The sequence below is a fragment of the Poecilia mexicana genome, unplaced genomic scaffold, assembly GCF_051168715.1.
Source record: "Poecilia mexicana isolate PSO_F unplaced genomic scaffold, ASM5116871v1 scaffold_17, whole genome shotgun sequence".
In the NCBI taxonomy this organism is placed as follows: domain Eukaryota; kingdom Metazoa; phylum Chordata; class Actinopteri; order Cyprinodontiformes; family Poeciliidae; genus Poecilia; species Poecilia mexicana.
The window spans coordinates 306,171-328,893 of NW_028263386.1; the positions used below are offsets into that span (position 1 = coordinate 306,171).

General features: G+C 45.2%; 2 protein-coding genes across 12 annotated transcripts in view; one reads left to right on the top strand and one right to left on the bottom strand.

The window, feature by feature from the left end:
* Positions 1 to 12,529, bottom strand: part of LOC106911559 (dynein axonemal heavy chain 17-like) — a 37,229-nt gene extending 24,700 nt beyond the window's left edge. Inside the window, exons 1-7 of the mRNA XM_088014813.1 lie at positions 8,575 to 12,529; positions 5,972 to 6,357; positions 1,987 to 2,173; positions 1,812 to 1,911; positions 1,653 to 1,738; positions 1,450 to 1,575; positions 75 to 233 (exon numbers count right to left, since the gene is read on the bottom strand). Coding sequence (XP_087870939.1) covers positions 75 to 233; positions 1,450 to 1,575; positions 1,653 to 1,738; positions 1,812 to 1,911; positions 1,987 to 2,173; positions 5,972 to 6,357; positions 8,575 to 8,904 — 1,374 coding nt within the window. The 5' untranslated portion in view covers positions 8,905 to 12,529. The remainder of the gene's footprint in view (positions 1 to 74; positions 234 to 1,449; positions 1,576 to 1,652; positions 1,739 to 1,811; positions 1,912 to 1,986; positions 2,174 to 5,971; positions 6,358 to 8,574) is intronic.
* LOC106907560 (uncharacterized) lies at positions 12,523 to 22,334 on the top strand. Of its 11 annotated transcripts, none has more exons than XM_088014802.1 (10): positions 12,669 to 12,808; positions 13,607 to 13,745; positions 13,817 to 14,817; positions 15,289 to 15,398; positions 15,518 to 16,383; positions 18,058 to 18,178; positions 18,474 to 18,915; positions 19,024 to 19,129; positions 20,099 to 20,246; positions 20,362 to 22,334. In XM_088014802.1, the coding sequence occupies exons 8-10, from the start codon at positions 19,043 to 19,045 to the stop codon at positions 21,684 to 21,686; spliced, it is 1,560 nt and encodes a 519-aa protein (XP_087870928.1). In that variant the 5' UTR covers positions 12,669 to 12,808; positions 13,607 to 13,745; positions 13,817 to 14,817; positions 15,289 to 15,398; positions 15,518 to 16,383; positions 18,058 to 18,178; positions 18,474 to 18,915; positions 19,024 to 19,042; the 3' UTR covers positions 21,687 to 22,334. The 11 variants fall into 11 exon arrangements, 9 of the variants coding, with proteins under 9 accessions (XP_087870928.1, XP_087870927.1, XP_087870930.1 ...); XM_088014801.1 differs by having other exon boundaries at positions 13,820 to 14,817; XM_088014804.1 differs by having other exon boundaries at positions 13,857 to 14,817.
* Positions 22,335 to 22,723: the final 389 nt, after the last annotated feature.

The following is a 22,723-nucleotide window of genomic DNA, read 5'->3' on the forward strand; positions in this document are numbered from 1 at the left end:
GAGGACAGAGACAAGCTGGACAATGACATCACTCTGGTTCCACCTGGACAGGTGGCCCTGCTGCAGCCCAGTACCTGGTTCTGGTTCTGGAGCTCCAGTTGGCTCTGCTGCTCACAGAAGGCGGACTTGAGAGCCTGAAGGGTCTGGATCACCAGCCGGATGTCCTGGAGAACCGGGCCGGGTTCTGACACCAGAACCCCGATCACTTCCTGTCCAGGGAGGAAGTCCCTACTCTGCAGGTGAGACAGGTGAGACATGCTGACATCTTGATGGAATAAAGCAACAGATTCTGAACCAGTGGAGACGGCGAGCCTCCTCCAGGGTTTCCCCAGAACGCTGCTCAGCGCCACCGCTCTGCAGGGGACACACTCCCTTAGTTAGCTTCTAGCTAGCTGCACTATTAGCTTCTAGCTAGCTGCACTATTAGCTTCTAGCTAGCTGCACTATTAGGTGCCTTTAGCTTACAGGAACAGCGCCAAACAAAAATAAACTCTTAGTCATAAATTAGAATTATTTAAATTAATTTAAATATTTAATTTAAATAATTAAAGGGGAAGAATTATGTCTTTTATTTTTGTCATATTTAGTAAAGGTTAATGTTAGTTCAGGTCAGCTTTATTGTGAAATTTGGTTTTATTTTGAAAAGATTACTTCCTGTTGAGTCTTGCATTACATTAGAAACAACACTGTGTGGAGGGATTGCACAGCCAGCTAGCAAAACACTTTCTGACCATGTAAGCTGCGTAGTTTTTGGAATGAAAGAAAAGGAATAGTAGAACTGATTTTGTATCGTCATTTCTGTATTGGTATTTTTTAATAGATAAAGAACTTTTTGTTAAATTCACGGTTTTGCATGCATCCTTTATTTTTTCAAGAGTGTCTATCGAATGACATATTGGATCAGTTGCCATCGCACTGATCAATAACCTTCAGGCTTAGTTGAGGCCACAGTGTTCAAAGCTTCGGGAAAAAGTAGCGACGTATAATATTTAGTTAAATATGTGAATATGCTGACTCCATTTTATGTAATATCCATCCATCCATTTACACCTCGTGGGGTCAGGAGGTTCTGGTTAACTCTGCAGCGAGAGTTAACCTAATATTTCTTTTAATTTATTAACTTTTAAGTGTGACCAGCAATTTGGTTTAAGATCCACTGGCTGGTTTGTTCATTGAGATTTAAGTCCATTGTAAGAAATGGCTTTTTATTGACTTTAATATTATTTTATCTGTATTTATTTCTGTGTGTGCAGTTGGTGTTTTGTCCATAATGTTTTCATTAACACATCATTATATTTACATGTCACATTTTCAAGCTTCCTGTTAACTTGTAACGTTTTCAACATTAAAACCCGCTGAGCCACAGATCCACAGCGCCTCCTTCAGACCAGAAGTGGAAGCAGCTGGACCCAGGACCAATAGAACCAGGGTTCTTCCGGGCTTCAGTACCAGCTGGATGTAGAGGTTGCAGATCTCCTGCAGCAGAACCACGGTCCTTCTGGGCCGGCAGTAGAACTCGGAGTCCGTCCACAGCAGGCCCACCTTGTCCATCACTGCTGCCACATTGTCCTTCAGCTGCCAATCACAGACAGACTTTCTGTCAGCTGACTGAGGACCAATCAGCTCCCAGCAGGTACAGCTGGTTCTCGTACCTGAAGGAAGTCCATCTCTAGAACCTCGCTGAGCTTCTGCTGGACCGGAGTCAGGTGCAGCGTGATGTCTTCGGCTTCCCTGACACCTGAGGGGACAGACAGACAGGTAGACAGATAGACAGGTGTCTCTGCATGTGTCCTGAGGACGCCACTGTCCACCTTCCTGGACGTGTCTCTGGAGGTCCTGCAGAGCTGCCCAGTAGATGCTGTCTTCAGCCTTCAGGATGGAGCTCACCTGCTGGGCTTTGGCGCTCAGCAACTGAACACACAAACAGCCGCCATCAGAACGCTACCGTGACATAATCAGATGACATCATCAGGATGACATCGTCACCTGGTCCTGGATGAAGAGCAAGTTCTTCAGACGGTTCTTCCAGAAGGAAAACTCCTCTGAAGGGACGGGTTTCTGCCGGTCCAGAACCAGTCCAGACCAGTCCTGCTGGAGAAAGTCTGACACTAGCTCCACCCACTCCACCACTGTCTCCTCACAGGCGTGGAGCAGACGGGCCACCGACAGCTTCCTGTGGGAGGGGAAACACTGCCTGAGCTCTCACCTGCCGTCTCATCTGGAATCGCCGGCATTCCCACCTGGAATTGCCCCACCTGGAATCGCCGGCATTCCCACCTGGAATGGCCGGCATTCCCACTTGGAATTGGCCCACCTGGAATCGCCGGCATTCCCACCTGGAATTGCCCCACCTGGAATCGCCTGCATTCCCACCAGGAATTGCCCCACCTGGAATGGCCCGCGTTCGCACCTGGAATGGCCGGCATTCCCACCTGGAATTGGCCCACCTGGAATGGCCGGCATTCCCACCTGGAATTGCCCCACCTGGAATCGCCGGCATTCCCACCTGGAATTGCCCCACCTGGAATCGCCTGCATTCCCACCAGGAATTGCCCCACCTGGAATGGCCCGCGTTCGCACCTGGAATGGCCCCACCTGGAATGGCCGGCATTCCCACCTGGAATTGGCCCACCTGGAATGGCCGGCATTCCCACCTGGAATTGCCCCACCTGGAATCGCCGGCATTCCCACCAGGAATTGCCCCACCTGGAATCGCCGGCATTCCCACCAGGAATTGCCCCACCTGGAATCGCCTGCATTCCCACCAGGAATTGCCCCACCTGGAATGGCCCGCGTTCGCACCTGGAATGGCCCCACCTGGAATGGCCGGCATTCCCACCTGGAATTGGCCCACCTGGAATGGCCGGCATTCCCACCAGGAATTGCCCCACCTGGAATCACCCACATTCCCGCCTGGAATCGCCCTGGTCGTCTCACCTGAAAACACCGGCATCCATATTATTTTCCGTATCTGACGGTCTTTTTTTCTAAACGACAGAAAAATCTGAAGACGGTAGAAAATTCTTTCATTTTGACAGATAATTTACACCCCGGAATACTTGGCGCCGACGCAAAGACATTTTTTACATTTACGCAGGGGACATTGCAGAAACAACTCAATCCCGTCAAAATGTTGTTTAAAATACCATCTCAATATCCCGTCTCACCTGGACAAATGCATCTTGCTGACTGGAGTTAATGGACAGGATGCTTTGGAGCAAGTGGCAGCACATACAGAGCACAGGAAACTAAGCAGAACGACTCTGTTGTGCTGGCAGGAGGCAGAAGTTAAGGCTGCCGCTCTGCTCTGCTCACCCTGCAGTTACAATAAGCGACAAGATGGAGCTGGGAGAAATTAAACAAAAGCTAAGAACAGGAGAAGTTACACTGCTTATTCAAATGGTGCTATAAAAATGGAGGCAGTAAATCTTAATCCAAATAATCTGTGGGGATTAATTCAGCCTTGGGCCTCAAATTAAAGTTAATTACAGTTGGATGGGTCCAGTCAGGCTGGATGCTTTATTTCTCCTCCAGGTGTGAAGCAGGAAGTTGAGGATGTGGTTCAGGTCGCAGCAGGTGAAGCGCTCATAATATAAGAGAAGGCCTTAAATTTCATTGTTTGTATGAAGTTATTGGGGCAGAGAAAAAGTTCATATGTTCATCTGTTTATGGGAGCCGGATTCTCTGTTCAGCTCGTTGAAAAACAACCAAATGAAAATTAAATGCAACTGAAGAGCATGTCATAAAAATAGAATACGATGATGTTGTTTTCATGGCATCAGTCAAAAATGGCAGATAACAAAAAGATCTGCACACACACACACACACACACACACACACACACGTTTGTGTTGCTATCTTTGTGGGGACTTTCCATTGACTTCCATTCATTTCTACAGCCTAAACCTGACCTTTACCCTTTTCCTAACCCTAACCCTAACCAACCAAAACTCAATTCATACCTTAGCCCTAACTCTGACCCCTGACCCCAAAACAGGGTTTTCCCTTGTGGGGACCAGGCTCCGGTCCCCACGAGGAGCATTTGGTCCCCACAACGTAGTATATGTCAGGAAAATCGTCCCCACAAGGTATTACAAACAAACGTGCGAGCGCGCGCGCGCACACACACACACACACACACACATTTGCGTGGCTATCTTTGTGGTGACTTTCCATTGACTCCCATTCATTTCTACAGCCTAACCCTTACCCTAACCTTAGCCAAAACTCAATTCACACCTTAGTCCTAAATCTGACCTCTAGGGTTTGGCAATGTAGCAAGCATACTCGATGTATCGCAATATTTTCAATTTACAATAGTTAAAATGGCTATATCGCAACTACCCAGTATAAATTGTCGTTCAAATAAACTTTCGCCGTCAAATTCAATGCGAGTATGGTTTATCCGACACCCTATGAATGCATCACTAGACCCTCCCCCTCCCAACCTGAAATTTTCCTACCAATCAACGTTGTGCGGAGAAAACAAACAACATGGTGACAGCGAGAGTTTGAGCCGTGAATGAGACGGAGGCTGAAGAGTCAGATGAACTAGTTCCGAACAGAATCAGCGCTGGATCAATAACTTGGCAGTCGTTTGGATTTTATATGGAGGATGTCGAACAAAATGAGGTCATTTGCGAGAGATGTTATAAAACTATTGCCACAAAAGGCTGAAACAGATTTAATTCCCCCCCAATCAGACTATTCTTTTACATGCTGTTCATAGTAGAACTAGACCGTTAAAGTGAAACCTGGAGACTTGGTAGGATCCACTTAGTGCTATGCAATGAGAAAATAACTCAAAACTACTCATTCTTTTTTCTTGCTCTCTGGCGAATTTATGCTACAGGTAGGCTGGTTGCCATAGCAACTGACAACAACGCAACTTTATGTTTCAGGATTCAGGACCAAAAACACTCAAACATTATATAGAGCAGAACATTCAGTTCGTTAACGTTTTCGGTTTTTAGGCTTGATGTAGATTTTGCTTTTATTAATAAATGATCACGGTGGTAGCTTAGCCACTGCTGCTATTAGCCATGCTAACACAGCGGTGGTAGCTTAGCCACCGCTGCTATTAGCCACGCTAACACAGCGGTGGTAGCTTAGCCACTGCTGCTATTAGCCATGCTAACACAGCGGTGGTAGCTTAGCCACCGCTGCTATTAGCCATGCTAACACAGCGGTGGTAGTTTAGCCACCGCTGCTATTAGCCACGCTAACACAGCGGTGGTAGCTTAGCCACCGCTGCTATTAGCCACGCTAACACAGCGGTGGTAGCTTAGCCACCGCTGCTATTAGCCATGCTAACACAGCGGTGGTAGATTAGCCACCATTCCTATTAGCCATGCTAACACAGCGGTGGTAGTTTAGCCACCGCTGCTATTAGCCATGCTAACACAGCAGTGGCTGATTAGCCAATTTAAACACCTGCTTTACTGATGATCTGTCAGTTTGTGTGTAGGTCGCTTTTTTATTTTTAAGCTGAACCAAATCATACCTTATTCCACAGCACATCTATATGTTAAGTTTGTCAAAGTCAAGCATAACTGACCTACTTCCCTCTATTTTTTTCTTAGTTAAAACTTATGGCTCACCTTTTTATCTAGTCATAAACAGTTCATAGCAAAACACTGCATCCTTTATATGAGCTTACATTTAAGTCTTGCAGGGAAATGGGGCGGGAGCTGGCCTTGTTGGCATCATGCTGCAAGGGGTCTACAGTTTAAAATAACATTGTTGCCCAGTTAAAAATATCGTGATTATATATCGTCTACTGTGATATAGCAAAAATATATCAGGATATCAGATTTTCCTCATATCCCCCAGCCCTACTCTGACCCCTGACCCAAAAACAGAGCTTCCCCTTGTGGGTACCGGGCTTCGGTCCCACAAGGTATCACACACACACACACACACACACACACACACACACACACACACCGTGTCTCACAGTGAACTGTCTTACTGTTCATTTTGGTCCACATGGCAACCATTGTCATGGAGACTGCTACATCCCTCGACAGAATCGTCACGGTGACTGTTATCAGAGTTATTGCTGCCAGTGAGGCTGAGGTTTTTCAGAGAAGGGTCCTGAACCAGCCCATTGGTGTTGCTGTTGTCGTTGTCATGGCAACCACCACCTTGATCAGGGCCACTGCGTGCGAGGAAGCAGTCGAGGTCGTCCTGGTTACAGAGGGCGTCGGGTGGAGGAAGGAAGGTGAGTCCCTCCACCTTAGCCTCCACCACCTGAGCGGCGTTCTTCTGCTTCTCCAGCAGCTTCATGGCGTCCGGGGCCACGCCCACCGCCCAACTGCTGCTGTCCGCCACCCTGCTGAGGAGGGGGCAGGACACCTGGGGGGGACAGGGGACATGTCTTCGATCAGTTTGACTGCAGACATTGTTGGACTCGGATCATTTTTCATCTAGCAACACATTCATTCAGTTTTCTGGCTTTTTTATTTGATCTTCTAACAGTTTTTATTTATTTACACTTTGTATGAAAGTTCGACATTATTTGTGTAGCACATTTCAGCAACAAGGAATTTCAAAGAGCTTTACCTCAAAAATACAAACATGCAAAGTCATAGAAAACAGACAACTGAAGGGTTACATTTTACCATCGTTACACATCCGATTATTGATCAGTGTTTCATTGATTAAACAGCTCCAACCAGCTGGTTTTAGCCCTAAAGGAACTCAGGGTTTCAGCTGTTTTTCAGTTTTCTGGAAGTTTGTTCCAGATCTGTGGTGCATAGAAGCTGAACGCTGCTTCTCCATGTTTGGTTCCAGTCCTGATGCAGAACCAGAACCAGCAGGAGCAGATCTTTAATCCGTCCAGTGATTTATGAACTACCAGCAGTTTAAAGTCTCAGTGAATGGTTGTAGAACCGGGTGGTGTAGAACCAGGTGGAGTAGAACTGGATGGTGTAGAACCGGGTGGTGTAGAACCGGGTGGTGTAGAACCAGGTGGAGTAGAACTGGATGGTGTAGAACCGGGTGGAGTAGAACCAGGTGATGTAGAACCGGGTGGTGTAGAACCGGGTGGAGCAGAACCAGGTGGTATAGAACCGGGTGGTGTAGAACCGGGTGAAGTAGAACCGGGTGGTATAGAACCGGGTGGAGTAGAACTGGATGGTGTAGAACCGGGTGGTGTAGAACCAGGTGGTGTAGAATTAAGTGATGTAGAACCGGGTCATGTAGAACCAGGTGATGTAGAACCGGGTGGTATAGAACCGGGTGGAGTAGAACTGGATGGTGTAGAACCGGGTGGTGTAGAACCAGGTGGTATAGAACCGGGTGGAGTAGAACTGGATGGTGTAGAACCGGGTGGTGTAGAACCAGGTGGTATAGAACCGGGTGGAGTAGAACTGGATGGTGTAGAACCAGGTGGTGTAGAATTAAGTGATGTAGAACCGGGTCATGTAGAACCAGGTGATGTAGAACCGGGTGGTATAGAACCGGGTGGAGTAGAACTGGATGGTGTAGAACCAGGTGGTGTAGAATTAAGTGATGTAGAACCGGGTCATGTAGAACCAGGTGATGTAGAACCGGGTGGTATAGAACCGGGTGGAGTAGAACTGGATGGTGTAGAACCGGGTGGTGTAGAACCAGGTGGTATAGAACCGGGTGGAGTAGAACTGGATGGTGTAGAACCAGGTGGTGTAGAATTAAGTGATGTAGAACCGGGTCATGTAGAACCAGGTGGTGTAGAACCAGGTGATGTAGAACCAGGTGGTGTAGAACCAGGTGATGTAGAACCAGGTGATGTAGAACCAGGTGATGTAGAACCAGGTGGTGTAGAACCAGGTGATGTAGAACCGGGTGGTGTAGAACCAGGTGGTGTAGAACCAGGTGATGTAGAACCAGGTGGTGTAGAACCAGGTGATGTAGAACCGGGTGGTGTAGAACCAGGTGGTGTAGAATTAAGTGATGTAGAACCGGGTCATGTAGAACCGGGTGGTGTAGAACCAGGTGATGTAGAACCGGGTGGTATAGAACCAGGTGATGTAGAACCAGGTGATGTAGAACCGGGTGGTGTAGAACCAGGTGATGTAGAACCAGGTGATGTAGAACCGGGTGGTATAGAACCGGGTGGTGTAGAATTAAGTGATGTAGAACCGGGTCATGTAGAACCGGGTGGTGTAGAACCAGGTGGTGTAGAACCGGGTGGTGTAGAACCAGTTGATGTAGAACCGGGTCATGTAGAACTGGGTGATGTAGAACCGGGTGGTGTAGAACCAGGTGGTGTCTCTACCTTCCTGGTTCTAGTCAGATCTCCAGCTGCAGCTTCTGGTCTGTCAGTCTGACCTGCTGCATTAAATCCTGGATGAGTTTCTCTGGTCGGAGACTTTCGTCCTCTGGTCCTGCTGTCTGTGTACCAATGCTTATTGCAATTAATGTTTAGGTTGCTAAATTTGAGTAATTTTAAATGCTTTCCTCTTTCTAAATTCAAAAATTAAAATCAGAAATGTGTTACTAATCTGTGTTTCTGTTAGCTGGTTAAATTATAAACTGACAAAAGTGCCAGCTTTAGATTATTTTGGGCCGTTAGCATTAGCATTAGCATACCTCCTCGCTGAGGCCTACCAGGCCGCTCAGAGCCTTTCCTCCGCTAAATTCCTGGATCCTGAAAGCTTTCCCAGAGCCTTCCTGCGCCGCCCGGGACACGCACACAACCTTGGACTGGGCTGCCGAGGGGAAGCCGAGGCTGGCCTGGAGCCCGGAGTCCGGCTGCAGGTGGAAGAACAGCAGATAATCCGGGCTGCTCATGAACCTGGTCAGAGCCGTCCTGTTGCTGCTCTCCGACACAAAGTCCCGCCATTTGTCCGGGTCCAGTCTGAAGCAACGTTGGACCAACATCCGGATCGGTTCTAACCGCTCGTCGTCGGAACCTTCCATGTTTCTTCTGTCTCGATCACTATACGACCAGTTGGACCGAAAACTAACCTAAAACAGTTTAAAATTCTGGAAACATAAACGTTTCTAACGGCCAGAATAATACCTTCAGGGGCTGTCGATGAAAAAACACAATCTGCAGGTTTCCAATTTCAAAAGCCCGGGAAAAACATATTTTTACGCAACTATATACTACGGAGCCTCCAGGGATGTGGGGAATTTAATGTACTGATCAGTTCATGCGGCATAACTGAATACTGTAAGCCTTTCTTACGGGCCGCCGTACTTTTCCTTAATACAAGGTTATGTAAGGTTTATATATATATTTCACAAATATATTTCAGATATTTGTGAAATATCTGAAGTTTTATATCTTTTTCTTTAGTATAGAAAGGCACCACAAACCTATGATATAAACAGAAACTTTCCGTAAGAAGGAAAGAAATAAAATACATCCAAACTATTTGGACTGTTTGAGTTATTATCGTGGGGTAATAAATCATCTGACAGTCTGATTGTGTCTCTGTTGTATCTGAATGGTTTGAAGGGCCGTTTCCATGTGGTTTCATCTCAACCTTAACAGACATAAACATCCAGACAATAATCAACTTTTTTTTGCACCAAAGAGTCAATAACAATAAACACGTTTTCACTGAGGCTCTGTAAGAGCCATATGAATGAAATAAGTAATTATTGATATGACAGGAGCACGTGGCTTTGACACCTGGGTGGTGGGTGTGTCGATGTGACGTCACCAGGTATGAATGGGAAGGTGACTGGCTTTGTGTGTATGAGGAAGCAGCACTTGTGCATAGTTTCTCCTGGTCAGTCTGTGTCGCAGTCCTTGCAAATGTAACAAGTTTAGAAAATGTGCTTTTATTTATTTTTATAATGTTTGAAATTTCACCAAATCCTGATTAATACTGAAGAATCCTATTTTTTTGTTATATTTTAAGGATTGTATTATTTTATTTATTTTGGTGAACACTACCTGTACTGTTGCTTTAAGAGAGTGTTCTATGACATCATTACTGTACTACCCTCAGTTGGCGCTAGGCTGCCTGAGGAGAGGTAGGAAAGTTTCTTTGCTCTTGGTTAAGTTCATGGTTTTTTTGATATTTGTAAAATAATTGAAAGCACATGCAGCTGTGAATGTTTATGTTTTAATACATACATTTCTTTTGACAAGTTAAGAAAATGTTGTAAATATTAGAGCTGATATTGTTATTAGTTAGCCACAGGGTTTCTGCTGGGGGAATTCCGACTCCTGTGTGTGGAAGAGCTGCATGTTAAAGGGCTTTTTGTATTTCTATTTGTGCAGGGCTCTGCCAGCAACCTGCATTAAAGATCAACCAGCAGCTCCAGTGGTCTGAGTCCCTTCTTCATCTGAACACAACGCAGAACACATCAAGGTTAACCGTCTGTATAAGACTAGATTATTGGTAAAAGAACACTAGTAATATACACCGGTTACACAAAGTTTGAAGCATGATAATCAAAATTGAATAAATCGATAATCATGACAGAACAAAGAAGTGGCCTGGAGATGATTGACACACGGACAGATGAGATTCCCTGAATTAACCCAGTGGGGCCCTCTATCACCATTTAGGCTCTTTACATATGTATATATGTGAAATGTTAAATTGACATTCGTGACTGTATACAAAATAGACCAGCAAATATTGCAGTAAGCATATTGAAGGGAACGCAAAACAAAAAAATTTCCCCATGTCCCCTCCAGGGCTCCGTCTTATGTGGTCTTTCATTCTTTTCTTTGTCACGTTATTCTCCTCCAATAAAGATGTTAAGTTTTAACATTTTAACTCAACAACCTCTACCTAACTAGAAGTTATACACAACCTCAAGTTGGGTAACCCCAAGATCACTGGGTCTTCTTAAAAGGTAGAGTCTGAGAACAGTTCTTAAAGATGTAGTCAGTGTTTTCAGCAAAGTTGAGCTGACTGTCCAGGAATGACGCAAGGAATTAAAAATTTGCCACAGTTTCAACAGGTTGGCCATCGAGTGAAACTGGAATCACTTTCAGTTCTTATCACATTTAATTAGCTCTACTTCCTTAAGAAAATGAAAAGGTATGTTCTTTTGTGAGGGACTTTATATTTTACTGTTCCAATAATATCAGAATTAATAAGTAATAAAGAGTTTGTGGTATTCTGATTTAGTAATGTAATTAGGTTAGTTGTGTTACCACCCCTACGCCACTAGAGGCAGTAGCAAGCCCGAAAAGATGCGACTAAGGAGAAGACAGTGGTCCGTCCCGCCCCTTCCTGTTTGCTGCAGCGAGGTCTTTCTTGACCTGGGCGTAAAAGCCATAGACATAATATAAGCATAGACGCCTCATGGACCGCTCCGGCGCAGGAAATACGGCGGCCATCTTGGAGCGGTATACCCTCCTACTTTGCTCAAGCAAAACAGCAGAAGATGCCTCAGCACTGAGGGATATTGTTGTTCTGGTCGATGGATTATTGATGTGAGGGCTCCACAGACAACATTTCACAAGTAAGATGGACATATTATTGTGTATATATTGTGATTAGAATATTACTTTACTGTATTTATGTCCACCGGCGAGATACCAGCTAATATTAGCTACAGTGCTTGGTGTAATACGGGTTCAGCCCCGCTATGAAGGCTAACTGAGATTCTGTACATCTAAAAACATTTATTATTCTCTAACATTGACTTAGATTATCTGACACAAGGGCCTATATTAGAAATGAAACAATATAACACATATTATAAAACTTATGTGTTATAACATTCACCGGCAAAGTTTACACAGGTGGTAAAGACTATTATTTATATTCTTTCACTCTGTCAAAAGTAAGATACATCCTAAATCTTCCGTTTTTGTTTTGAACGTTTCCTAAAGACACGATGTGAGGAAGAAGAGAGAGAAATCTATAAAGAGAGACGGATTCACTGCAGCACGGATGGATCTCACATCGGATTTTGGACCGTGTGTTAGCTTTAGTGGCTAACACACGGTTAGCCACTAAAGCTAACCGAGTCGGATTTTGGACTCAGCCGACGAGTCCAAAATCCGAATATACACGTTTATATATATTATTCAGTATTAATTATTTATTTGTGCCATTATTAATCTTTATTTATTAGTGTTTGTATAGTTATATAAATATATATTGATATTACTAAATAATTTATTAAATTATGAACGGCTGTGTGCTTTGTAATATGCTCTTCATACATCGATATCAGAATATTCCATTCCTATTCTATTGTTATAGCCACTAAGCATATTTAAATATGATGAACTATGTATTAAAAACATACTTAAAAAATACAATTGTTTATAAATGTAGCTTTGATAGATGTTTGAATATGGTTTACAGTAACAAAAAAGTGTGTTATGATCGATTAAATCCGCTGATACGTCATTGTGCTGCTAAACACATAACGCTGACTGGAGTGGAGTACCGCTCCAAGATGGCCGCCCTAAATCTCGTCAGCGACAATAGGCGAGAGCGGTCCATGAGGGTCTATCCTTATATTATGTCTATGGTAAAAGCGGCCCCACACCACTAGGAGGCGTTAAGTTGTTTCCGCCATTAAGAAGAAGAAGCAGCAGCGCAGCGATGCTTTGAACGAAGATCTCTGACCACGAGGCTGGCGGCGTGGATTGAATCCAAACCGGTTAGAACCGGTTTGGATCGCAGACTGATGAGTTTCAGACTGTCTGACTCCGGTTCCGATCCAGTTCTGGCCTGGCGGAGAGGCTTCCACACGATTTCCTCTGACTTTTCTCTGCTGGTTCCGGGGGGCAGTGACTGAAGTACCGCAGGATGCTAACTGCTAGCTAAGGCCAGCTACATCAACTGGACCGGGCCGATGTGTTGGAACCACCCGGTCCTGGGTTCTTCTCCAGGTGAGCTGATCTGGGTTGGTGATGAGTAGATCGCGAACGTTTCGGTTCTTAGAGCCGGTTCTTTGAAGTGAACGACGGGAGCCAGACAGGTGTTTTGTCTGGTCAGCATACGTCTACAATAGGTTCTATGAGTACGCATGCGCATTAGACACGTAGAGGAGCTGTCAGTTCAGCACACGCGATAAGATACGACAGAAAACAGGTCGTTTTAATAACTACATGGTTCTGGTTTCAACGTGTATTCAATGCTACAGCTGTTGTCACCTACAAAACACCACCGTATGAAACTCCACAAAGCATACAGCCTCTCATTATTGTTTTTTTTATATAAATATATATAAAAGTTATTTTTCATGTCTTCCAGCCGAGGAGTTCTAGCTTCAGAGAGATTCTAGATTCATCCTGTGCAGTGAATCTGTCTCCTTATTTTCCCACTTCTTCCTCACATCGTGGCTTTAGGAAACCTTCAAAACAAAAACGGGAGATTTGGGAGCCATCTTACTTTTGACAGAGTGAAAGAATTACATATTAACAACAGTCATTGCCTCCTGTGTAAACTGATAATATATTTATTATAATGTTTTATTTCTAACGTTGGGTTTTGTGATAATCTAAGTCCATGTTAAAAATGTTAAAACTTTTAACTAAATCTGGGTGAGCCTTCCTAGCGGGGCTGAACCTGGTATTACCCCGAGCGCTATAGCTAATATTACTGTCATTTTGCCGGTGAACATAAATACAGTACAGTAATATTCTGATCACAAAATATAAACAATATTATGTCCATCTTGTGAAAAGTTATTTCCCGAGCTGTCAGGTCAACAGTCCATCGATGTGAACAAAAATATCCCGCAGTGCTGAAGCTTCTGCTGCTGCTTTGGTTCAGCCAAGATGGCCGCTCCAAGATGGCCGCCGTGTTTCCTGCAGCCAAGTTAGGGTAAGACTGGTGCAGAATAAACAACCTGCTGCTGAACTCAACAAGACAAAAGAGATCATTGTCGACTTCAGCAGGTCTCGACCCAACCACACCTGTCCTCACTAACAACAGAGCAGTGGAGATCGTCAGCAGCGCTAAGTTCCTGGGGCTTCACATTACAGACGACCTGAGCTGGACACCTCGCATCACTTCACTGGTGAAAAAGACACAGCAGCGCCTGCACTTTCTGAGACGAATGAGAAGAGCTGCCCTCCTCCTCCCATCCTCTCCACCTTCTACAGAGGAACCACTGAGAGCCTGCTGACCAGCAGTACCTCCATCTGGTCTGGGAGCTGCAAGGCCTCAGACTGGAGGTCTCTGTGAAGAGAGGTGAAGACAGCAGAGAGGGTCATTGGGACTCCACTCCCCCATAGGCATTGCACTCAGACGCTGCTTAGCCAGAACAAACCAGATCCTCTGACTCCACCCATCCTCTCCATGGTCTGTTCATCCGGTTGCCGTCTGGCAGGCGGTTCTGTAGCATCCGCTGCAGAACCGCCTGACTCTCCCACTGGCCATCAGATTGCTCACCAAGACTGTCTGAGACTGCTTGAAAATACTAAGTTATCTATATTTAGCAATACATTATTTCTTCTATATTATGTAATTATAGGCACACTTGTGTTTTGTGCGCTTGCCCCGGTGGCCAAGTGATGACATTTCATTGCTAATTTCACTTGTTTCATTGTGCAGTGACAATAAAACAAGTCTAAGTCACTGCAGGTCTACCCGTATGTCTGTGATGTTCAGGGTCCAGTTCCTGCTGAACTGGTCCTGGTTCACCAGAACCGCTGTGACCTCGAGCGCCACCCACCTGGAAGTGATGTAACAAAAGGCCGACTGAAGCTCCGCCCCCAGCAGTCTGTTCACAGAGGCGGGGCCGTGACATAAGCGGACCGAAGCGTGTTCTGATCCAGGCGGGTCGGTGCTCCGATTCCTCACCTGACCCACCTTTGTGATGTGACTCTGTTCCTCAGGTGAGTCTGCGCCTGCAGACAGGATCTGGGAGGGGCCGGGTCAGCGGCGAGCACAGGTGAGTGTTGTGATGTCACTGTGTGGGCGGAGCCTACTGGGAGATGATGTGAACAAAAGGCCGAATTGTAGCGCCACCCTCAGGCAGCTGGTTCTCAGAGCGCGGCGCCGTGACAAAGACCGACCGAAGCGTTCATCTGATCCCCATCAGTTTAAATCTAAATGTTACAAAAACAGGATATGAATGTTGAACCCCACAATTTATTAACGCAATAGAAATTGATTTATTTGCAAGCTACAAATATTTGGGATCAATAATCAATGATAAGCTGGCGGTTAATATGAAAACTAATCTGTAAAAAGGTTCATCAGAGACTTTTGGTGTGAAAAACAAAAGGAAACATTTAATCTGAAGCTTTTCTGTGGATTCATGGTTTGGAAACTAAAGTGTTCAGAAAAAAAGGCTTAAGCAAAAATGTTACTGCCAGCTCAACTTCTCCTTTGTGACATTTTTATTTGTCGTTGGGCTCAGAAAACAAGACTCGGCCTGATTTACATCTGGAGCTCCAGCGCCTCCTGCTGGCTGGAGGTTTCCTGGGTTAAACGGCAGCAGATAGAAGAACTGATTCTGTCCCTAAAATAGTGAGTTATAATTCCATTTTATATATTTATAATTGGTGCTTATATGCTTTCTTCTTTTTTTTATTAACATTTTTTATGTTTGTTTGAAATGTCTGGCTCTAAAACAAGTTTCCATTTAGGCAACCATAAACTGAAGCAAATCATGTGACCCTGGGAGCCAATAGGATGCCAGCTTGAGGGCTCAGCTGATGACTCCCTTCCCCCAGATTGGCTCCACTTCCAGAATCAGACCGAACCGGGTCAGCAGTTCTGTTCTACTCTGGTGATTCTGGAGCTGCTGGTCCGATCTCCTGAAACATTTTAATGAAACCTAAAAATCTTTCCTTCCCTTAAGAGTTGAAGCTCGGTTCTGTTAGAACCTTGGTCCTGGAAACGTGTTCTGATTGGTTCTGTGACGTCACGTTTTCTGAATAAACATTTATGAAATCTTCCAGTCTGTCTTAACGTCATTTGGAGGCTTTCCACCTTCTGTGGGATCCAGTTCTACCTCCACAGAGGAACCTCAGAACCTTCTGAGGTTCTGGAGAAACTTTAGACTTGGAGACGGTTAGAACTGTTGAATCAGCAACAAGCTGGGGAGGGGGGCGACTCCAGCTGCTGTGCTCCTGTCTTCTGTCAGGAGAAGAAGAAGCTGCTCTGGTTCTGCCAGGTTGACCAGCAAAGCCTATGGCGCCCCCTGTGGTTTTAAATGGACCCAGTTCTGACTCGTTTGTACCTTTCAGAACCACAGCTGGTTCTGAGCTCAATAGAACCTGGAGACCCGGGGATACCGGAAGGGAGCTCTCTATGATTCTGTTGGGTCAGAACCGGTTCTGTTCAGTCTGAGAGCAGCCGAACCCTAAATCAGCTGAAAGCTGACCGGAGTCTGGTGGAGGGGGGCGTGTGACCTTTGTCCCGGAACTGCTCTAGTATCGGCTCCGGACTCGGTTCTGGTTCATCGTTAGAACACAGACCCAGAGGGATGCAGACTGACCCGGTTTCACAGGTAAGGAGCTGGTTCGAACCTTGGAACCGGACCAGGTCAGAACTCTGGAGGAGCTAGCAGTTAGCCGCTCCACCAGACTCCATTCAGAAAACTGCAGATAAGCTTTGATTGATTCGGTTTTGGATCCAGTTTGGTTTTACCTAACCTTGGCTCCCATCACACGACCGCTTTAGATGCACGCCCGAACCAGAGCAGAACCTTTCACCGAACCAAGTAACAGAACCTGGACCTGAAGCTCCTTTCAGTGTTGGAAGCTGAAGCTAAAAACAGCCGGAAAATGAATAGAGTTTGGTGGGAGCTCCAGCTGCCGGCTGCTCTCACGGTGCTCTGCTTCACGGTTCTGTTGACCCGGTTGTGGGTCCAATGTTCCCCTGAGATCCTTTAGAGGTTCTGCTGTGGTTGAAGGTTCTGGCTCTGACGTCATCATATAAACAACGAGGTGTGATCATGTTTACATCATGCGATGACATGATTGGCTGCTAGCTCCCCGTTAGTCGGGTCGGTTCGGCAGCTGGCGTGTGAATGGTTGATCCAGTACTGGCCCGGTTCCGGTCTTGTGAGAAATTCTGTTCCCCTGTGAAACGGTCAGCATCCGGATGAACAAAACCAACTAATCCAGGGTTCGATTCAGTCAGTCTGCCCGACCCGACTGGTTCAAGTTGTGAAAGAACAACCTTGGTTCTGCTCAGGTTCTGTTCCTGATCTTTTATTAGAATTGGAACCAGGCATGAGACCCAGAATGTTTGGTCTGGTTCTGGTGGTCCAGATGCGGTTCAGAGGTGGTTCCACCCAGGTGAAAATAAAGTATACTTTAGTATATTAAATTTGTGAAAGTACACTGTAAGTATACTAAGTATTAAGTGTACTACCTATAGTATATCTGAAGTATACTAACAGCATACTTGTACCGAAATTAGAACTTTGAACACACTTAAACATAATTGTACCAAAATACACTTTTAATATATTAAATAAAATTATACTTTTAGTGAACAAAATATATATTTGCGCAAATCTAAATATACACTTTCTCAAGTATATTTAAAATGTATTTTGTGTATATTTTAAAATATATGTTCAAAATAAAAAAAATTAAAAATTCACTTAACACTAGATTATTAATTTCAGTATGTTTTAAATTACATCTCAGTGTAAATTTTAGGCTAATAAAGTATGCCTTTTCTTTAACTTCTTTATTTAACTGGGTGAACCCCGTTGAGATCCAGATCTCATTTTCAAGAGGGACCTGGGCAGAAGTCTGCAACACGCAGCAACCTGATTACAAAATAAAACTCATTAATACATATGCAGAAGTTTGTCTTTTAGGCACCTTTAAAGTGTGTTTAATATAATATCTAGGCATACTTTATAAGAACCTAAAAATTATGAATTTTTAAGGGCCTTAATAATCTTTTACTACTTATTAAAATTGCATACCAATAAAAAAAAGATAATCATGATGTAATTTTTAAGAAAGTACCCAATCCATTTTCAGATGTGTGACGTAAATCCTTATAATCAACGGGATTAGCTCCAGTTCATACTCCGGGCCAGATGGTGGCGGTATTGCACACTTTCATTTAAAAAAAAACATAAAGAGATTTTTACTCGCATAATATCGCCTTAAAAGCATTGAGGGTCTTGATAATAGTTACTAATTTTGGTAAATTCAAGCTGGTGACGTCCTAATCCGAGTTGGACGGAAACACAAGGGGACAACAACCGATGGAAATGAAATGTGTGTCACAAAAGGAGCCCGGAGGGACGAAGGATGCTAACGTGTTGCTAGCTGGTGGTAAGTTTGCTTATTAATGATCTTCGTTTAATTATAAACAGTGCAGTAAAGATGTATAACTTACGTTGGTTTCATAAATAATTATTTTATCAATGTTATTGTGACTTGTATGATTATTACTATAGGAATCATTCAGCTTCATGTTATAACTGCATGGAGGCTGTTTGTTGACTTATACTTTAATTCATAAACTAACATGGTTTTAATTAAGCTCCATCAGACAGAGAGACTTTGATATTGTGAGGTTGTTGTTCTAACTCGTTCATCAATGTTTTTATCTTCAACATGTTTGCAGTCTAAGCAGATGAAAGAGGAAGCAGAGAGATCAGGTGTTAGAAAACTAAAGACTTTCTGTCTCAGCAGCAGCTCTGCTCCACCAGATCACCAACCAGCTCTGAGGATGAACCTCCACATGTCTTCATGATGGAAGTTTGTTTTTTCAATGAGCAGCTAGCTACATTTTCAACAGCAATAACTGCTGTTACCAACACCACGGGCTTAATAAACATGATTTGATTTAAAAATAACTGGACAGAAATTTTTCTCCTTGTTAATCTAACATTTCTCTGTCATACATTTTATTTGTTGTTGGCTTTCAGGGCCCTGTGATGGACTGGTGACCTGTCCAGGGTGAACCCTGCCTCTCATCTGATGGCTGCTGGAGATGGGCACCACCAGCCCCCCTCACCACCCTGCAGGGATCAGCCTGTTCAGATCATGGATGGAAAGATTTTAAGGTAGTTTGTCTCCTTTAGTCCACACTTAAAACAGCTTCATAGTTGATGCCAACATCAACTGATTCTATGACTTTGCTGACTATTTTTATCTACTTCCAACATAAACAGGCAATGAAGACACCTAGAAATGTTTTTACCCCCCAGGCATCCGGTCCCAATCATCATCATCAGTTCTGATGTCACATACATGGCGAGTCCACAACGTCTTGTAATTGTAAGTATTTTTTTCTTATTTGCCGTTTTTCTGTTCTCTTTAAATACAAATGCTTTCTCTGTTTAATTGCTCTGTTGTTCTTTTTTGCAGGTTTCTGTAGGTGCAGTGAACAGAAATGTTCTGTCGTTGATCCTCACTGTCATGTTTTATTGTCACACTTAAATCTTCATGTTCATTGTGTTCACTTTAGATGTGTAAACTGATCATTTATGCAAAGTTCATAAAGTTGTGAGTAAAATTGGACAATTTTAAAATGTCGGTAATAAAACAAAGTATTTGAATTACATCACTGTGTAATTAATCTTTCCATGTAATTGTAGCCTAAATCAATGTAAGTACTGCAGTGTAGTTATGCATGTAATGTACAAAGTATGAATAAAGACTTATGAGTAATTAAAATTGTACTTTATTAGCAATAGCAGTAAATCAAAGTCAAAATTAAGTGTAATTTAAATACATATACATTAGTAGTATATTTAAAATATATTAAAAGTATATTTTTAATATAATTCTATGACAGAATTGGTACACTCAATATAAAAATGAAGCTGTTGAATATTACATTTAAAGTATATTTTAAGTATACCAAGTATACTACAAGTTGTAATTTAGTACTATTTAAATACTAATGAAGTATACTAAGTACAAAATTAGTTGTTCCAAAATAGTACAGTTTAAGTACATCAATCAAAGTATGTTAAAATTTAGTATACTAAAGAATACTTCTTTTTACTTGGGCGGCTGAGTTGAACCATGGAGAGAACTAAAACCTGCAGGATCCCAGGCTGGTTCTGAGAACCAGGATCATCAGCTAGTTGTCAATCTTCATAGGAACCGACCCGACAGAACCAGAACCCCAGCGACGTCTGTTTTTTTTTTAGGAACTGGCCTCAGCCTCACTTCTGCCAACCAATCACATCCAAAAACTCCTCAGTTCTGGTTCTGATGAAGGTTCTGGTTCTGTTCCAGCATGCGGCTGCTGGACCTTGCAGCGTCCAGATCAAATCAGAACCAGGCGATGACGTGGAGATCCAGTACTTCCCTCTCCTGAAGAAGCTGAGCGTCAAGCTGACTGACTGCAGGGCGTGGCTGGAGGGGCGGGACTTCCTGTCTCTGGGTGAGGCTTCTATTCAGACTTTCTGTTCTGTGGAGTCGGTTTATGGGCTGATGTAGCTGCAGGGTTCCTCAGAACCGGCTCAGGTCCGTAACCTCTGACCTCTGCTCCTCCTCAGATGACCACCCTGAGCTGCGGCCATGGCGCGCCACCAACAGCGGCAGGAGGATGACGTACTGCCCCATGTGCCAGCAGGGCTTCTACAAGCCGGCCCACCTGGAGGCCCACCTGTGGACCCACCGGGGCCAGAACCCCAACCAGTGCTGGGAGTGTGGGAAGACCTACCCGACCCTGATGAGCCTGGTGCTGCACCAGCAGGTCCACGGCCGCAGCGAGCCCTACCGCTGCTCCTACTGCGACCGCACCTTCGCCTTGAAGCGGGACTGGAAGACTCACCACCGGACCCACTCTGGGACCAAGCCCTTCAAGTGCTGGTTCTGTGGGGACGGCTTTGGCCAGCAGAACCAGCTGGACGAGCACCTGGAGGCCCACCAGGGGGAGCGGTCCTACCACTGCGACGTCTGCGACAAGATGTTTGTCTCGTACCAGGGCTTCAACTTCCACCGCCGAGCGCACAAGACCTCCAAGCGCCTGCCGTGCCTCAAGTGCTCCAAGACTTTCAGCAACCCTCAGAGTCTGAAGGTCCACCAGGCCACGCACTCCAGCAGGAAGCCGCACACCTGCCCCACCTGCGGGAAAGGCTTCAAGCTGCTGGGTGGCCTGCGCAGCCACCAGCGCGTCCACCAGGACCTGAGGGAGTACCGCTGCTCCGAATGCAGCAAGTGCTTCTCCAGCCTGCAGGGCCTGAAGCTGCATGACCGCACGCACACGGGCCTCAAGCCCTACGGCTGTGCCGAGTGCGGCAAGAGGTTCACACAGGCGCCGCACCTCAAGGCCCACATGGTCACCCACACAGGCGAGCGGCCCTTCCTCTGCACCACCTGCGGCAAGAGGTTCACCCAGTCGTCCCACCTCAACTCTCACATCAAGCTGTTCCACCTGGGCGAGAAGCCGTTCAGCTGCGCCGACTGCGGTAAGCGCTTCACCATCGCTCACTACCTGAAGATGCACCGTCTCAGCCACACCAAGGAGAAGCTCTACCAGTGCTCCTACTGCGACAAGGCCTTCTCCTACCACAACTCCTGGAGGGCCCACGAGAGGATCCACACCGGCGAGCGCCCCTTCGGCTGCCGCGACTGCGGCCGGACCTTCATCACATCCGGCTCACTGCTGACCCACCAGCGCGCCGCGCACACCGGCGAGAAGAACCACTACTGTATAACCTGCGGCGAGTTCTTCTTCACCAGCTCCCTGCTGCGCGTGCACCAGCTGGACCACACCGGCGAGCGCCCGCATGTCTGCAGCTGCGGCAAGACCTTTAAGACCAAAGGAGTCCTGAGGTTCCACCTGAAGAGGTTCACGGACCACCGGCCGGCCCAGTGAGCTGGTTCTGGGCTGAGAGCACAGCTGGTTCTGTTGAGCAGAACGCCAGGAAGTTCAGCACACTGTAGCAGTCCTCAGCTGGACAAACTGGACCAATCCGTGTCCAACTGGACCAACTTGACTAACTGGACTGAACCAGGCAGAATTAAGAGTCGGAGTGATTCCTCTTCAGCTCTGAGATGATCTTTATTCCTGGTTCTGCAGATGTAAAAGGACCGGGTCAGAACCAGGAATCGGGCCGTTGGGCCAGTATTTGCTGCTAACATAGTCTCTGATTAAAAAATCTTGAATGTTTGGACCCGGTTCTGTTCTGGGTCCATTACGTCTCTCTGGTTCTGTCTTCCACAGAGACGCCCCCACCGACAGCTGGAAGGTCAGAGGTCACAGGTCTGATCAGCTGAGCCTGATGTGGTTTATTTTGGACTTCTGGTTCAGACCAGTAGCACCATGTTTGGTTCCGGACCTGCGGGTTGAACCCGCTCCATGCCTGACCTTCACTGCTGACTTGGACAGAACCGGGTCAGTCAAAGTTGCTTCTTCATGCTGAAAGCATTCAAAACCAGAATCGGTTTTGCCTGGTTCTGACCCGGTTAATGATTCTAATCCCTGAACAGTTCAGAATCAAAATAAAACTGCTTTAACCTCCTGGCTCTGGTTCTCTTCTTCTTGAGTTTTAAGGCGGGTGACATCCGAATTATCGCCACCTACTGTGCTGGAGTGAGGGCCACAGGATTCTTCTCTTCTACTTAAACTAAAATCTTATATAATCCTATTTCCTTTAGAAATTTAATAAATGTACAGTGGACTTCACCATATGTCCCCACAGTAAATATGTGGCTCACAGATATCTGTCATCCTTCCTGTGAAAAAACTGACTCATGATCTCAGTCACAAATCGGACACATTTTTGAGGCTTTGGATCCTCTGGAGTCTTTTCTGCTTGATCCCTCGGATTTTAGTATTTTATTATTTTGTTTTACAGCTCTATTTATCCTTGCCTGTTTTTGTTTTGTTTTTTTCCTCTTCTCTCTTGATGG

Coding starts and splice junctions, on each gene's coding strand:
- LOC106907560 (XM_088014802.1), top strand. CDS start 19,043: ATGTTTTTACCCCCCAGGCATCCGGTCCCAATCATCATCATCAGTTCT. Junction 19,130..20,098: donor GTCCACAACGTCTTGTAATT/GTAAGTATTTTT, acceptor GTTCTGTTCCAG/CATGCGGCTGCTGGACCTTG. Junction 20,247..20,361: donor GCGGGACTTCCTGTCTCTGG/GTGAGGCTTCTA, acceptor GCTCCTCCTCAG/ATGACCACCCTGAGCTGCGG.